The sequence below is a fragment of the Heterodontus francisci genome, unplaced genomic scaffold (assembly GCF_036365525.1).
Source record: "Heterodontus francisci isolate sHetFra1 unplaced genomic scaffold, sHetFra1.hap1 HAP1_SCAFFOLD_51_1, whole genome shotgun sequence".
In the NCBI taxonomy this organism is placed as follows: Eukaryota; Metazoa; Chordata; class Chondrichthyes; order Heterodontiformes; family Heterodontidae; genus Heterodontus; species Heterodontus francisci.
The window spans coordinates 905,106-922,885 of NW_027141937.1; the positions used below are offsets into that span (position 1 = coordinate 905,106).

The 17,780-nt window shown below is 45.4% G+C and overlaps 1 protein-coding gene across 1 annotated transcript; it reads left to right on the plus strand.

The window, feature by feature from the left end:
- Nucleotides 1-17,171: 17,171 nt before the first annotated feature.
- On the plus strand, nt 17,172-17,531 carry LOC137365672 (histone H2B 1/2-like; the record flags this gene model as incomplete). The annotated part of the gene is made up of 1 exon (XM_068028042.1): nt 17,172-17,531. A coding segment is annotated over exon 1 (360 nt), but the record flags the coding sequence as incomplete, so codon positions are not given.
- Nucleotides 17,532-17,780: the final 249 nt, after the last annotated feature.

The following is a 17,780-nucleotide window of genomic DNA, read 5'->3' on the forward strand; positions in this document are numbered from 1 at the left end:
TCCAAAATGGACCGGGTCCAAAGGGACATGATGTTCAAACCTCTGGATAAGGGTGGGCATAATGTACCCAATATCACCCTCATCCTGATGACTACCTTCGTGTGCAGCTGCATCAAGCTGTGTGCAGATCCCCAATACGCCAACACCAATTGTCACTACGTGCTGAGATTCTCTCTGTCCCCAGTGTTGTGAAGGAAGGACCTGGTCGCATTGCCGTGGAACGCTCCATCTAGTTGGACTGTGCCGTCCCACCAATCATTCGTGGAACAGTTTCTGCGGAAAACACCTTTGACCACCAATCCATCAGGCAGTGGTCTGCACGGAATGTCCTCAAGGCCCTACGGGAAAAGGAGATGGTGGATGCTGTCGGATGGTTACCCGAGCAGACTGCCAAATCATTTGGCGGAATGCCTCATGACCAGAACTTTCCAACAAGCACCAAGGTGTAGCTTGGCTGGTGGTGAGAAGAGCCCTCCCCGTCAGATCCTTCCTGCACGCCCGAAGTCTCACCCCCTCCGCACAATGCCCTCGAAGTGTCTGCGGAGGGGATGAGATGGTTGCCCAGCTTCTTCTGGAATGTGTCTTTGCAAAGCAGGTGTGGAAAGAGATGCATTGGTTTTTGTCGAGGTTCATCCCAAGCAGCTCTGCAACACAGGAGTCTGTGCTCTACGGGCTGTCCCAAGGGACACACACCGAGATAACCACAACTGCTGCTGGAGGACTATCAATTCGGTGAAAGACACTCTTTGGTCTGCCCAAAACTTGGTGGTCTTCCAGCGCAAAGAGTTGTCCACCACCGAATGTTGCAGACTGGCACACTCGAAGGTCCAGGACTACGTGTTGAGGGACGCACTAAAGCTTGGGGCAGCCACAGCAAAGGCTCAATGGGGAAAGACCACCATGTAAGCTCCCCCCACCAAGCTGAACTGAGGGGCTGGATCCATGGAAAACCCCCACAAACTGTAGCGGGAAAATTTTCGTTTGCCATAAAATGTATATGGCATGAAAAATGAAATGGAAGGGTTGTGAGGCAACTCACTCCTGCATTGAAGGAAACTGACCTCCTTTGCACTGTTTGTATTTTGTGACTTGGTGCTGTTTGGAACTGTTTTGCAATGTATTTTTTACAGATCTTTATGAATAAAGTATATTTTGGAAATAAAAAAAAAACATTTGTGCAAGTAAGTGTTGTCAATTGCGGCTGCTTGAGCTCTGGGTTTGGAACTTGAGCAGCAGCTGGAGACACTGCTGTGCATTCATGAGGAGAGTTACATGGAAAGCATGTTCATGATTAGAGAGAGATTCGAGATACAGCACTGAAACAGGCCCTTCGGCCCACCGAGTCTGTGCCGAACATCAACCACCCATTTATACTAATCCTACACTAATCCCATATTCCTACCAAACATCCCCACCTGTCCCTACATTCCCTACCACCTACCTATACTAGTGACAATTTATAATGGCCAATTTACCTATCAACCTGCAAGTCTTTTGGCTTGTGGGAGGAAACCGGAGCACCCGGAGAAAACCCACGCAGACACAGGGAGAACTTACAAACTCCACACAGGCAGTACCCGGAATCGAACCAGGGCCCCTGGAGCTGTTAGGCTGCGGTGCTAACCACTGCGCCACTGTGCCGCCCACAGTGGTCACCCCACAGCTTAAGAGTACGCAGGGAGAGAGGGAATGGGTGACCACAAGTCAGTCAAAAAGAATCAGGCAGGAAGTGCAGGACACCCCGAGTGCATCTCACTCTCCAACAGGTATTCAGTTCTGAATACGGAGGACAGTGATGCTTCACCAGGGGAGTGCAGCCAGATCCAAGTCCATGGCACCATGGGTGACTCAGCTGCAAAGGTGGGTACAGGGAAGATTGGAAAAGCCATAGTGATAGATGATTCAATAGTGAATCGAACAATCAGCTATTTCTGTGGCCACAGACGTGAATCCAGGAATGGTGTGTTGCCTCCCTGGTGCCAGGGTCAAGGATGTCATTGAGCAGTTACAGAGCATCCTGAAGGGGGAGGGTGAACAGCCAGCATTTGTGGTCCACATCGGAACCAACAACATCGGTAGAAATAAGGATGTTGTCCTGCAGTCAGAATTTATGAAGCTAGGTAAGAAATTAGCAAGCAGGGCATCAAAAGTAGTAATCTCCGGATTATTCCCAGTGCCACGTGCAAGTGAGTACAGGAATAAAAGGATAAGACAGATGAACGTGTGTCTGGAAAGATGGTGCAGGAGGGAGGGCTTTAGATTCTTGGGACAGGTCACACGGATTGCAGTTGAACAGAGCCTGGACAGAGTTCCTTGCGGGACATTTTGCTGGAGCTGTTGGCGAGGGTTGAAACTCATTTAGCAGGGGGATGGGAACCGGAAGGCATGGAAGGCAGAAAATTAATGGATGAGTCTGGAAGAAAGAGGAAACAAAGGTTAGAAAATGTAAAAAGAGTTTGGCAGTGCTCAAGCATATCTTTTTCAATGCAAGGAGTATAGAAAATAAAGCAGATGAGCTGAGGGCACAAATAGACATGTGGCAGTATGATATCACAGCTATTACAGAAACATGGCTTAAAGAGGGACAGGAATCGCAGCTCAACATTCCTGGTTACAGGGTTTTCAGATGTGATATGGAGGGGGATAAGAAAGGAGGGGGGGGGGTGGCAGTTTTGCTCAAAGTAACTATTACAGCTGTGAAGACGGATGATATGTTGGAAGGTTTATCAAATGAGGCCGTATAGATTGAGCTGAGGAACAAAAAAGGGGCAATCACACTGCTGAGAGTGTGCTATAGACCCCCAAACAGGAGATAGAAGAGCAGATATGTAGGCAAATCTCTGAGAAGTGCAAAAACAATAGAGCAGTAATAGTAGGGGATTTTAACCACCCCAACATGAACTGGGATACTTTTAGTGTGAAATAAATTGAGGGAGCAGAATTCTTGAGGTGCATTCAGGAGAACTTATTATGCCAATATGTAGCAAGTCCAACAAGAGAGGGTGCAGTTTTAGATGTAGTTTTAGGAAATGAAGATAGGCAGGTGGAAGGAGTGGCAGTGGGAGAGCATTTTGGTGGTAGTGATCATAATTCAGTCAGTTTTAACATAATTATGTAAAGGACAAGGATAGAACAGGTGTTTAAGTTCTCAGTTGGGGCAAGGACAACTTTACGAAGCTGAGGAGTGAGTTAGCAAAGGTCGACTGGAAACAGCTACTTGAAGGTAAATCAATGTCAGAGCAGTGGGAAGCACTCAAAGGGGAGATTCCAGGGGTTCAGAGTCAATATGTTCCCACAAAGAAAAAGGGTGGGAAGGCCAAATCTAGAGCCCCATGGATCTTATAAGGTAGTATTATAAGGCAGTAACGGAAAGCTTATGCCCGACTCAGAGAACTCAATACTACTGAAAGCCGAGAGGTGTATCGAATGTGGAGGGGGGAAATCAACATTGAAATTAGGAAAGCTAAGAGAGGGCATGAAAGAATATTGGCAATCAAAATCAAGGTTCGCACAAAGATGTTTTATCAAAACATTAACAGAAAAAGGATAACTATGGAAAGAGTAGGGCCCATAAAAGATCATGAAGGTAACCTGTGTGTAGGGGCAGAAGATGTTGGCACTGTTCTTAATAAATACTTTGCATCTGTCTTCACAAAAGAGGGTGATGATGCAGATATTGGAGTTAAGGAAGAAGGGTATGAAGTATTGGATGTGATCAATAGAGGGAGAGAGGACATATTAGTGACAGGACATACAAATAGCATATTTGTAAGTTGATAAATCAATAGGGATGGATGCAATGTACCCCACGCTGTTAAAAGAAGCAAGAGAGGAAACAGCGGAAGGTTTGACCATCGTTTTCCAGACCTCACTGGATACAGGTGTGATGCTGGAGGATTGGAAGACTGCGAACATTGTACCTCTGTTTAAAAAGGGAGTGAGGGATAGACCGAATAATTACAGGACAGTCAGTCTAACCTCAGTAGTGGGCAAATTATTGGAATCTATTCTGAGTGACAGGATAAAATGTCACTTAGAAAGGCACAGATTAATCAAGGATAGTCAGCATGGATTTGTTAAGGGAAGATCTTGTCTGCCCAACTTGATTGAAATTTTGAAGAATTAACAAGGAAAATAGATGAGGGTAGTGCAGTTGATGTAGTCTACATGGATGTAAATGTAGGGGGCATGATCAAGAAGTTTGCAGATGACACAAAGATTGGCTGTTTGATAAATAGCAAGGAGGATAGCTGCAGGCTGCAGGAAGATCTTCATGGTCTGGTCAGATGCACAGAAAAATGACAAATGGAATTCAATCCAGAGAAGTGTGAGGTGATGCATTTGGGGAGGTCAAACAAGGCAAAGGAATACACGATTAACAGGAAAATGCTGAGAGGTGTAGAGAAAGTGAGGTACCTTGGAGTAAATGTCCACAGATCCCTGAAGGTCGCAGGACAGGTCGATAAGGTGGTAAGAAGACAATATGGAATCCTTTCCTTTATTAGCTGAGGTATAGAATATAAGAGCAGGGAGGTTATGCTGGAACTGTATAAATCATTAGTCAGGCCACAACTTGAGTACTGTGTGCAGTTCTGATCACCTCATTACAGAAAGGATGTAATTGCACGAGCCAGGGTACAGAGGAGATTTACGAGGATGTTGCCGGGACTGGAAAAATGCAGCTTTGAGGAAAGATTGGATAGGCTGGGGCTATTCTCCTTGGCACAGAGAAGACTGAGGGGAGATCTGACTGGCATGTACAAAATTTGTGGAGTCTGGATAGAATTGAAGTGAAGGGCCTGTTTATCTTAGCAAAGAGATCAGTGACTCGGGGAATAGATTCAAAGTGATTGGCAGAAAGATCACAGGGGAGATGAGGAAAATACTTTTTAGCCAGAGGGTGGTGGGGGTCTGGTGGAATTGATACTGTATTTTAGTTTCGTATTGCATCACTTTTTAGAATGGGATGTAATGTTTATATCAATCGACACTGATGGAATTGATTCTGTCTCTTTCAATTTCACAGTGTGGGCGAGGTCTGAACTGGTATCTAATTTGTGTCTCAGCTTACAATATCTTTCAGCACCTTTGAAACATTCACTGCAATGAATGTTGTACTTGTATGCAACTTGTATTTCAGGGTACACTATGGGGATGTTTAAACATCCTTTATAATGAATGGGTGTGAGCTTTGGGTATGATATTTAATTTAAATCTCAGGGTACATCACTAGGTTAGATTCTGTGCCATTCAATCAGTAGCGTGTGCCAATTCTATCTGATATTTAATTGCTAGCTCAGTCTGCATTAAATTTGACAGGCAGAGAGATCTGGGCATACAGGACCACATGTCACTGAAAGTGGCAACGCAGGTGGATAAGGTAGTCAAGAACATATGGCATGCTTTCCTTCATCGGTCGGGGCATAGAGTATAAAATAGGCAAGTCATGCTGCAGCTGTACAGAACTTTAGTTAGGCCACACTTAGAATATTGCATGCAATTCTGGTCGTGACACAACCAGAAGGACGTGGAGGCTTTGGAGAGGGTACAGAAGAGGTTTACCAGGATGTTGCCTGGTCTGGAGGGCATTAGCTATGAGGAGAGGTTGGATAAACTCGGGTTGTTTTCACTGGAACGACGGAGGTGGAGGGGCGACATGATAGAGGTTGACAAAGATATGAGCGGCATGGACAGAGTGGATAGTCAGAATCTTTCTCCCTGGGTGGAAGAGTCAGTTACTAGGGGACATAGGTTTAAGGTGCGAGGGGCAAAGTTGAGAGGGATGTGCGAGGCAAGTTCTTTACACAGAGGGTGGTGAGTGCCTGGAACTTGCAGCCGGGGGAAGTGGTGGAAGCAGGTACGATAGCGACGTTTAAGAGGCATCTTGACAAATACATGAATAGGATGGGAAAAGAGGGATACGGACCCTGGAAGTGCAGAAGGTTTTAGTTTAGGCAGGCATCAAGATCGGCGCAGGCTTGGAGGGCCGAATGGCCTGTTCCTGTGCTGTACTGTTCTTTGTTAGATTGACACATTGCATTTCAATCTGCTAGTGGGTGTGATTTTGACCTGGGATTGAAGTATCTGACTGTCAGTGGGACTCAATCGGGGTGAAATGGAAAAAACTTCTTTCTCTCCTGCTTTGTTTGGTTGTTGGATTGAAAATGTGTTTCTGGAACTTGGGATCAATGTGAGCCTGACTATTTCTGCAATCTGTGACCAGGGAACTGATGAACTATCTGTACCTCTGCACTCTGAGTGATAATGTACCTACTGTGTGTGAGAGGAGTTGGCTGCACTGTTCCTTGTGCCTCGAGTGCAGCAACCATCACATTCATCACAATATCTTCAAGTATTTGCCTGTATGAAGAAAAAAATATTTCTGATAACTCAAGAACAGATGCGGTGCATAATATCAAAGAGGTCAATTTAATTTCTCAATCAATAATCATTAAGAACATCCACAAATAAAAACCGGTGTCATTATCTGCCTCCACTGAAGTACTGAAGCTCCCAGCTCCTGCATCGCAAGTGTTCTGGGCAGATCCATCCAGACAAAACACTGCACTGGGATCGTCCCAACTGCTCTATGCTCCACATATATTTCCAGCCATCCTGCTTCACATGCAAAATTTTTTTTTTAAATGAAGCCCGATATGTATATCCCTCGATTCCTTTCTCCACATACAATTGTTCATTTGTTCCACCTCCCCTTCAGTGCATCGATACTATTCACCCCAACCTCTCCCTGTGATAACAAATTCCAGATTCGAACCATTCACTGCGTAAATACATTTTTCATGAATTCCTCATTGGTTTTATGAATGACGATTTTATATTTTGGCTCTTGTTTCAGATGCCACCACAAGTGGAAGCATGTCCCCATGTACTCTATAAAAGCCCTTCACTATTTCCTCACTTTTTTCATTTGTTAGTGTGATGTAGGCATCACTGGCTGTGCCAGCATTTGTTGCCCAATCCAAATTGCCCTTGACAAATTGGTGGTGAGCTGCCTTCTTGAGCCGCTGCAGTTCTTGAGATGTAGGAACACCAACAGTGCTGTTTGGAAGGGAGTTCCAGGATTTTTACCCAGCGACAATGAAGGAATGGCGATATCGTTCCAAGTCAGGATGATCTGTGAATTGGAGGGGAATTTGCAAGTGGTAGTGTTCCCTTGCAACTGCTGCCCTTGTCCTCCTCAGTAGTCGAAGTTCCAGGTTTGGAAGATACTGTCAAAGGAGCTTTCGTGTGTTGCTGCAGTGCACCTTGTAGATGGTACGCGCTGCTGCCACTGTGCATCAGTGGTGAATGGGGTGATTGTTGAAGGTGGTGCTTGGGGGCAATCAAGCAGGCTACTTGAGTGTTGTTGGAGCTGCACTCACCCAGGCAAGTGGAGAGTATTCCATCATACTCCTGCATTGTGTCTTGTGAATGGTGGATAGGTTTGGGGAGACAGGAGGTAAGTTACTCACCACAGAGTTCCTAGCTTCTGACCTACTCTTGTAGCCACGGCATTTATGTGGCTGGTCCAGTTCAGTTTATGGTCAATGGTAACCCCCCCCCCCCCCCACACCACCCGCCCCCAAATGTTGATGGTGGGGGATTCAGTGATGGTAATGCCACTGAACATCAAGAGGAGATGATTAGATTCTCTCTTGTTTGAGATGGTCATTGCCTGGCACTTATCTGACGCGAATGTTACTTGCCACTTATCAGCCTAAGCCTGGATGTTGTCCAGGTCTTGCTGCATCTGGGCACGGGCTGCTTCAGTAGCTGAGGAGTCATGAATGGTGCTGAACATTGCGCAATCATCAGTGAACATCCCCACTTTCGGCCTTGTGATGGAGGGAAGGTCATTGATGAAGCAGCTGAAGATGGTTGGGCCTAGAACACGAGCCTAAGGAATTCCAGCTGTAATATCCTGAGACTGAGATGATTGACCTGAACAACCACAGCCATCTTCCTTAGTGCTAGGTATGACTCCAAACAGCAGAGGGTTTTGCCATGATTCCCATTTACACTAGTTTTGCTGGGGCTCCTTGGTGCCATTAATGGTCAAAGGTTGCCTTGATGTCAAGGGCAGTCACTCTCACCTCACAATGCAATGTTTCTTTAACTCTAAAATAAAAGCAAAATTCTGCAGATTCTGGAAATATGAAATTTAAAAAAACAAAAATGCTCAAAATACTCAACAGTTCAGGCAGCATATGTGGAGAGAGAAACAGAATTAACATTTCAGGTCTGTGTCCTTTCATCTTACAATATGTTTTATGTCCTGGTATGTAATGGTCAGGTTCATTCAGTTTGCAGTAAAGGAATGAATACTGTGTCTTCCACTCTGACTATTAGTGAGATTTGTGGAGTGGTGTGTAACATGGAGCTCAGTCTGCAGTCTGGGTACATTATTGAAATTAATTCTGTATTTTACAATCAGGTACTGTTTGTCTGTTCCATCTGACATTGAATTTGTAGTTCAGGCTGCTGTCTTGTGAGAGTGACACAGTGCCTTGCAATCTGATAGTGGGTGTGATTTTGGACTGGGATTGATGTATCTACCTGTCAGTGGGACTGAGTTGTGGTGAAATGGAAACAAGTTCAATCTTTCCTGCTCTGTCTGACTGTTGCATTGACTGTTGGTCTCTGGAACTTGGGATCAGTGCCGGTCTGACTACTTCTGCTGGCGGTGATTGTGGAACTGATGTCTCTGCTCTCTGTGAGTGATACTGTACTTACTGTGTGTGAGGAGCTGGCTGCACTTCCTCGTGTCGAGGAATCACGACATTTATTCAGCTTCCATCAAGTATTTGCCTGCAGAAAGGAAATGTATTTATTATAATTCAGGAAGAGATGTGGTAGAAGATACAAAAGTGACCAAAACAATTTTTCAATTAATAATCATTATGAACAATCACAAAGGAAACCCAGCAATACAAACAGAGTCAGTGTCTGATTCCACTGCAGTCCTGCAGCCCCCAGCTACTGCATACCAGGGGCTTTGGCCATTTTACAACAATTAAATGACATCCAGAAACAATCCATTGGGCCATGAATGGGACTGACCGACGGAACAGGGACTTTTACACAGGTCAGATTTCCAGTTCCCGCTCCCATGGTCTAACCGTTCAAGTGAAACCAAACAGCCACTGTTTAAAATGTGTCCTTCACACTTCTCACCTGGTGCCGATAATAGATTCTCTTTGTGTAACTCCCCACATCCTGACTGTCCGCCTCTGTTCCCACACTTCACTGTCCAATAACAAGAAACTGTGGGAACAGGCTGGATCGCTCTCTTTGCGCTGGCACGGACATGATTGGCCGAATGGCCTCATTCTGTGCCGGAATTTTTCCATGTTTCTGTTTGCGGAATTGTTGCAGAAATCTGCGCCTGCGCTCCCCTCCCCGAGCACTGCCTGTGAGCGGAAGAAGATGGTTTAAAACAGCCGCCAATGGAGAGATCCCGGTCCCGGTGGAAGGGAGCAAACAGCAGCCTCGTTCCAGCAGCACATCGCTTTGGGAGCGTGTCCGCAGATAGACTCAGAGATCAGCATCGAGTCCGGGGCAAGTTCAGGGGCAGGCGGGGGCTGTTTGTTTGAGGCGGAGTGGAGCAGGAACTGGTCCCGGAACATGGAGTGAGTGGGGGAAGGGAGAGGCCATTCTCGGGTTGTGTGTGGACAAGGGGATGGAGACAGAATGGGAAGAAACTGTTACTGCAGTGCAGTCAAACAATGATAATATTTGTATGGCTAGGCTTCCTTTGTGGGCGTTTATAATTATTATGAGAGATTAAATTCATTAAAATCCTGTATCTTCTGTCTCACCAGTATTTGAATTATAAACATTCTTTTGTTTAAACAGACAAATAATTGAATGAACCAAAATAAATGTGATGTTTCCTCCACCAAGTTACATGGAAGAGTGTCACCAGCTCCTTCTCACACACAGTCCGTACATTATCACTCACAGAGTGCAGAGACACAGACAGGTCATCAGTTCCACAGTCTCCGACAGCAGAAACAGATCCAGAGACACATTTTCAATCCATCAATCAAATGGAGCAGGAGAGACGCACGTTGTTTTCATGTCACCCCAACTCAGTATCACTGACAGGTAGATTCACAAATCCCAGTCCAAATTCTCACCCACTATCAAATTATCAGTGTGTCAATCCCACAATAGAGCAACCTCAGTTACAAATTAAATGCACATAGAAGTGACACATGGTTGCTGTTTCAAAGTTACAGAAATAACCTCAATGAAGTGCTCCGAGATTCAAGTTAAATACCAGCCTAATATTTACACGGGTTTTGACTTTATTATCAGTATTAATTCCCATAATGTGTCCAGACATATACATTAGATACAAATCTCAAGTGCATAATCAGATTGCAGAGGTACAAACTCAGATTCCACTTTAAAACTCATCCGGATTGTGAAACTAAAAGATACAATATAAATTTGATTAGTATAGTTTGAGCTATAAATTACATACCAGTCCTAAAACCTCATATAGTGTCAGAAGGAAGATACTGTACAATTCCAGACTGAGCTCATTTTACATGCAACTCCAAGATTCTCACTCAGAGTTAGACTGAATGGCACTGATCAAATTGATGAGTACAGCCTGAGTTACACTTGCACATCAATCCTGTATCAGATTGTAGGATACATTATATTTCACTATTGTGTTCACAGTGACAGATAGTATTTAATACTGGGCAAAACCTCAAACAGGATTTATGTATCTACCGGTCTGCTTAAAACCTACCACATCAGTGGCCTGTTGCTGTGCTGTATTTTTATGTAGAATAAATCCAGACTTGCACCAGTCCCAGTGACGGAAGGTTATATAATGAATCCCACAATCACACAGAGTACCAGACACTGACAGTTAGAGAGTGATTTTGAAACACATGCTCAGTGCCAGATGCTGAAAGGTATAGGTTGATTACTGCACTCACTGACAGTACCTCAGCCTGAGTCATCTAAAGCAACCTAACACACAAATAGTAGCACTGAGAGATTGAGAAAGAGTCCAAACCTCAGAGTAACAGACACTGATAGACACAATCTGAAAACTGCACGCACATGGATACAGTATTGGCTAACTCACAAGAAACAGAGTGGGGATAATTGGGGAATTTTCAAATTGGCAAACTGTAACTAATGGAGTGCCACAGAGATCAGTGCTGGTGCCTCAATCTTTATGGTCTTTATTAATAACTTGCATGAAGGGACCGAGTGTAAATCCAAATTTATGGATGGTACAACGATAGGTAGGAAAGCAAGTTGTGAGAAGGACACAAAGTGTCTGCAAAGAGATATAGATAGGTTAAATCAGTGGGCAAAAGTTTAGCAGATGGAGTATAATATGGGAAAATGTAAGATTGTCTACTTTGGCAGGAAGAATAGAAAAACAGAGTATTACCAAGGAATCTGTGTGTCCAGGTACATGAATTACAAAAAAGTTAGCATGCAGCTATAGCAAGTAATTAGGAAGGCAACTGGAATGTTGGCATTTTTAGAGAGGGGAATGGAGTTTAAAAGTAGGGAAGATTTGCTGTAACTGTACAGGGCATTAGTGACATCCCAACTAAAGTACTCCACACAGTTGTGGTCTCCTTACTTAAGGAGGGCTATACTTGCATTGGAATCAGTTCAGAGAAGGTTCACTCGGCTGATACTTGGGAAGTTGGATTGTCTTATGAGAAAAAGTTGAGCAGGTTGGGCCTATACTCACTGGAGTTTAGAAGATTGAGAGGTGATCTTATTGAAACCTATAAGATTCTCAGTGGGCTGGACAGGTAGATGCTGAGAGGATGTTTACCCTTGTGGGGGAATGTAGAATTAGGGACCACAGTTTCAAGATAAGTGGCCTCCCATTCAAGAAGGAGATGAGGAGGAATTTCTTCGCTCAGAGGGTTGTTCATCTTTGGAATTCTGTTCTCCAGAGGACTGTGGAGGCTGGGTCATTGAATATATTCAAGGCTGTGATAGACAGATTTTTGATCTACAAGGGAGTCAATGGTCATGGGCGCAGGCAGGAAAGTGGAGTCAAGGCCACTATCAGAACAACCCCGATCTTACTGAATGGCGGAGCAGGCTCGATGGGCCAAATGGCCATCTCCTGCTCCTATTTTGTATCTTTTTATCTTCTTACACACACACACACACACACACACACACACACACACACACACTCAACCAGTGTGTGGCAGTGGATCCAGAATTAATCCCACTTTCGTACAAAATACCAGAGACTGAAAGGTACAGAATAAATCCCACAGATACATACAGTATGACTGACAGGTACAGAATGAATCCCATGCTCACACACAGCACCAGGGATTGAAAGATACATGTAATTCCCACCCTCACAGAACAATATCAGACTGAGTTACAGAATGATTTCCACATTCACATCGAGCACCACCTAGCTAATTAATTCATCCCACGATCACACACACTACAAGAGGCCGACAGATACAGAATGTATTGCACACTTTCACAAAGTACCAGTGAGTGACAGGTACAGAACGAATCCCACATTCACAAACTGTACTAGAGAATGGCAGATCCAGTACCAATGACCAATTCAGAATGAACTCCAAATTTACACATGACACTAGAGATGGAGAGAATTAATTCCACATTCACACTCTGCGAGAGACTGATAGTTACAAAATGGATCCAGAACATGCAGACAGTGCCAGAGACTGACAGTTACAGAATGAAGTAAACCCTCACATACAGTACCAGAAATGACAGAAATGGAATTGATACCACACATAAATGTGATACCAGAGATGGAGCATAAAGAATGAATCACACACACACACAACAAGAACAGAGATAGAGTTATACAGAATGAATCACACAAACACACAACAAGAACAGAGATAGAGTTATACAGAATGAATCTCACGCTCATGTACAGGACAACAGATTAACAGGTAAACAATCACCCTCAAACACACATACATTACCAAGGGTCAGTTCAGAATGACTGCAAAACTCAAATAATGTGTTCGAGGTTGAAAGATGCAGATGAATACAAAACTCACACACAAGATACTCATCGATACAGCCTGAAAACTGCACTCAAACACAGTGCAAGGGACCGACAGATATTGAATGAATCCCACACTCATATTCAATACCAGAGACTGACAGATGCAGAATGGATGTCACACTAAACTTCTTCTTCGGAACTCCCTCAGGAATGAGGATGACCTTCTTCCACTCCAGGGTTGTGGTTCATTAGGCAAGTGAATAGTCCAATTCATGATCCACACACTCGGCCACAGGTGGGGCAGATGGTGCTTGGTGAGGTGGGTGAATGGGATTCTCCAATTTCCAAATACTCCTTCCACTCTTTGCATTTGGTTGCTTCCTGGGCATGTCGACGAATTTCAAACTGGCTGGCACCTTCGCGGATGCTTCTTCTCCATTTTGGGTGGTCTCCGGCAAGAGATGCCCATGAATCAGTGCAGATGTCAGGGCTTTTCAGGATGTCTTGAAGGAAATTCTTGTAATGTTTCCTCTGCCCTCCTGGTAGCTTCTTGCCCTGATGGAGTTCAGAGTAGAAAGCTTGTTTTGGGACTCTGGCGTCAGGCATGGGGATGATGTGGCCCGTCCAACATAACTGACTAGCCATGACCAGTGTCTCGATACTGGGGATGTTGGCCTGAGAGAGGACACTGATATTGCAGCGCCTGTCCTGCAACTGAATTTGCAGGATCTTGCGGAATCACCACCGGTGATATCTCTCCAGGGCTTTGAGATGTCTGCTGTACAGTATCCATGTTTCTGACACATACAGGAGGGCAGGTAACACTGCAGCCATGTCAACCATGAGCTTGGTGTCTGATTTAAGTTCTTTGTCATCAAACATTCTTTGCCTCAGAGGACTGAAGGCTATACTGACACAGTAGACGTGATGCTGAGTGTCATTGTCGATATCTGCCCTTGGTGACAGGAGGTTCCCAAGGTATGAGCAGTGATCCACATTGCCCAGTGGTTCACCGTGGATCTTGATAGTCGAGGGGCAGTGTCGGGGAGCAGGCTGGTAGAGGACCTCTGTCTTCTGGATGTTTTGCTTAAGGCCAATTATTTCATACACCTCCGTGATTGCATTGATCAGGGTTTGACGCTTGGCCTCTGAGTGTGCGCATACGCAGGCGTCGTCAGCATACTGCAGCTTGATGACAGAGGTTGGAGTGGCCTTACATCTGGACTGGAGGCAACATCGGTTAAATAGTTTCCCTCTCTTCCTGTAGAGTAGATCTACACATGCGACCTAAAGAACAGCTGATGGGCTGAAAGAACACTGGAACAACAAAAACGTGCTGACAGCCACGACATGTGAGGATTCTTCAGCACAGTCAAGACCATTTATGGCCCAAATTACCAAGGACCTACCCTACTGAGATTAAAGAATGGAGTGACACTGATCAAGGTCAGAGAGGCAATCAGCACTCGTTGGAAGTAGCACTTTGAAGATCTCCTCAATCGCAACTCAGTCCTTGATGCAAGTGCCCTTGACCGCATTCCACAGCATGCTACCCACCGTGCTGTCAGCACAATCCCAGGCTGACAGAGATTGAAAAGGACATCTGACAGCTAAAAAACAATAAGGCCGCTGGCATAGATGGAATTCCCATCAAAATTCTAAAATCTGGCAGAGAAGCACTCTTGACACAAATACGCGGTCTCATTTCCCTCATTTGGAAGGAGGAGAGTATGACAGGGGATCTCCGAGACACTGGAATAGTGATCATCTTTAAAGAAGGTGACAAGACTGACTGTGGTAACTACAGAGGGTTATCCCTGCTGTCCACCACAGGGAAGGCCATCACAAGAGTCCTTCTCAACTGCCTCCTCCCCGTGGCTGAAGAGCTCCTCCTGGAATCACAATGTGGATTCTGTCCATCAAGTAGCACAACGGACATGATCTTCACAGCAGGACAACTCCAAGAAAATGTGGGGAGCAGCAGCAACCTTTATACCTGGTTTTCTCTGACCTGACAAAGGCCTTCGACTCCACCAACCAGGAGGGATTATGGAACGTCCTCAAATTTGGCTGCCCAGAGAAATTCATCATCATCCTCTGACGACTGCATGATGACATGCAAGCTGTAATCCTTCCAACGGACCTACCACTGACCCAATCCCAATGCAAACTGGGGTCGAGCAAGGCTGTGTCATCGCACCAATGCTCTTTTCCATCATCCTTGCCACAACACTCCACCTCATCTCCTCATACTCACAGTACCAGAGACTGACAGATACAGAATGGATGTCACACTCACAGTACCAGAGACGAACAGATACAGAATGGATGTCACACGCACAGTACCAGAGACTGACAGATACAGAATGGATGTCACACTCACAGTACCAGAGAATAACAGATACAGAATGGATGTCACACTCACAGTCCTAGAGTCTGATAGATACAGAGTGAATGCACACAGCACCGGAGACTTCTTTTCTTCTTCTTTGGCCTCCTTGTCTCGAGAGACAATGGGTAAGCGCCTGGAGCTTGTCAGTGGTTTGTGAAGCAGCACCTGGAGTGGCTATAAAGGCAAATTCTAGAGCGACAGACTCTTCCACAGGTGCTGCAGGTAAAATTGGTTGTCGGGGCTGTTACACAGTTGTCTCTCCCCTTGAGCCTCTGTCTTTTTTCCTGCCAACTGCTAAGTTTCTTCGACTCACCAGACTTTAGCTCCGCATTTCTGGCTGTCCGCCAGCTCTGGCGATCACTGGCAACTGACTCCCACGACTTGTGATCAATGTCACAGGACTTCATGTCGTGTTTGCAAACGACTTTAAAGTGGAGACATGGACGGTCGGTGGTTCTGATACCAGTGACGAGGTTGTTGTACAATGTGTCCTTGGGGATCCTGCCATCTTTCATGCGGCTCACATGGCCAAGCCATCTCAAGCGCCGCTGGCTCCGTAGGCTGTATAGGCTGGGGATGTTGACCGCCTCAAGGACTTCTGTGTTGGAGATACGGTCCTGCCACCTGATGCCAAGTATTCTCCAGAGGCAGCAAAGATGGAATGTATTGAGACGTCGCTCTTGGCTGACATACGTTGTCCAGGCCTCGCTGCCGTAGAGCAAAGTACTGAGGACACAGGCTTGATATACTTGGACTTTTGTGTTCCGTGTCAGTGTGCCATTTCCCCACACTTACTTGGCCAGTCTGGACATAGCAGTGTTCTCGCACCTACACTGTTTGGGATCTTCTTCTCCCTGCTGCTCTCACATGCGTTCAAGTCTTCAGAAGAAGGAATTTTACTCTAAGATCAGATGGCAGTTTGTTCAACCTTGCCCGTCTAAGAGCGAAGACCAAAGTACAGAATGTCCACATCAGGGAACTCCTCTTTGCTGACGATGCTGCATTAACATCCCACACTGAAGAGTGTCTGCAGAGACTCATTGACAGCGTTGCGGCTGCCTCCAACGAATTTGGCCGAACCATCAGCCTCAAGAAAACGAACATCATGGGACAGGACATTATAAATACTCCATCCATCAATATGGGCGAACACGCTCTGGAAGTGGTTCAAGAGTTCACCTATCCAGGCTCAACTATCACCAGTAACCTGTCTCCCGATGCAGAAGTCAACAAGCACATGGGAAAGGCTTACACTGCTATGTCCAGACTGGCCAAGAGAGTGTGGGAAAATGGCGCACTGACACGGAACCAGAGACTGAGAGCTACCAAATTACATAACACACTCAAACACAGTAGCAGAGAGTAAAATAAACGGAATTAATTGCACACTCACATGCAATAGCAGAGACACAACGACACAGAATCAGTCAAAAAGTGTCCTCCCAACAACAGCCAGGACATTTCCAGGGAGCTTTACACAGGGAGGGGCTGTTTTACTATCAACTGGGACTGGAGAGAGTCTTTGTGAAATATACTTACGGATTGCAGTAAGGGTGTTTGTGATTGGTTGCAAATATTTATTCTGATTGGATGGCGGAAGACACCAATTAGGCAATTTCAATATAAAACCGTTTAGACATCACTCCCAATCACCCAATCACAATCTTTACTTTCCCCCATCCCTCATTAGCATAGAGCTGTGGGATTGTCTATTTAATCCGCACTCGGAAGGGGTTTGGTTTATTTCTGTGTCTGCAATTGGATCTGAAGATGGTTGAGGAGAAGAAGAAAGCAGCTGCGAAGAAGGGCGCCAAGAAAACTGTGAGAAAACCGTCAGCAAAGGGCGGCAAGAAGCGGAGAAAGTCGAGGAAGGAGAGTTACTCAATCTACAAAGTGATGAAGCAGGTTCACCCCGACACCGGCATCTCTTCCAAGGCCATGAGCATCATGAACTCGTTTGTGAACGATATTTTCGAGCGCATCGCGGGTGAGGCTTCCCGCCTGGCCCATTACAACAAGCGCAGCACCATCAGCTCCCGGGAGATCCAGACCGCCGTGCGCCTGCTGCTGCCTGGGGAGCTGGCCAAGCACGCCGTGTCGGAAGGGACAAAGGCAGTGACCAAGTACACCAGCTCCACGTAAAACTGCACAATGGACTGAAAAACATCCCAAACACAACGGCTCTTTTAAGAGCCACCCACAATCTCTGAAAAAGCTACATCATCTCTATGGTATCAATTTGTTTTTTTCATGAAGAGTCTGGAACTTTCCAATTGCCTTTGTGATCTCTGTTTTAACCCCATGGATTCTGGGTGATTCACTTTCACTGTTGAGATCTTTGTGTCTCTACTTAATGCCGTGTAAATTAATTACTGATCA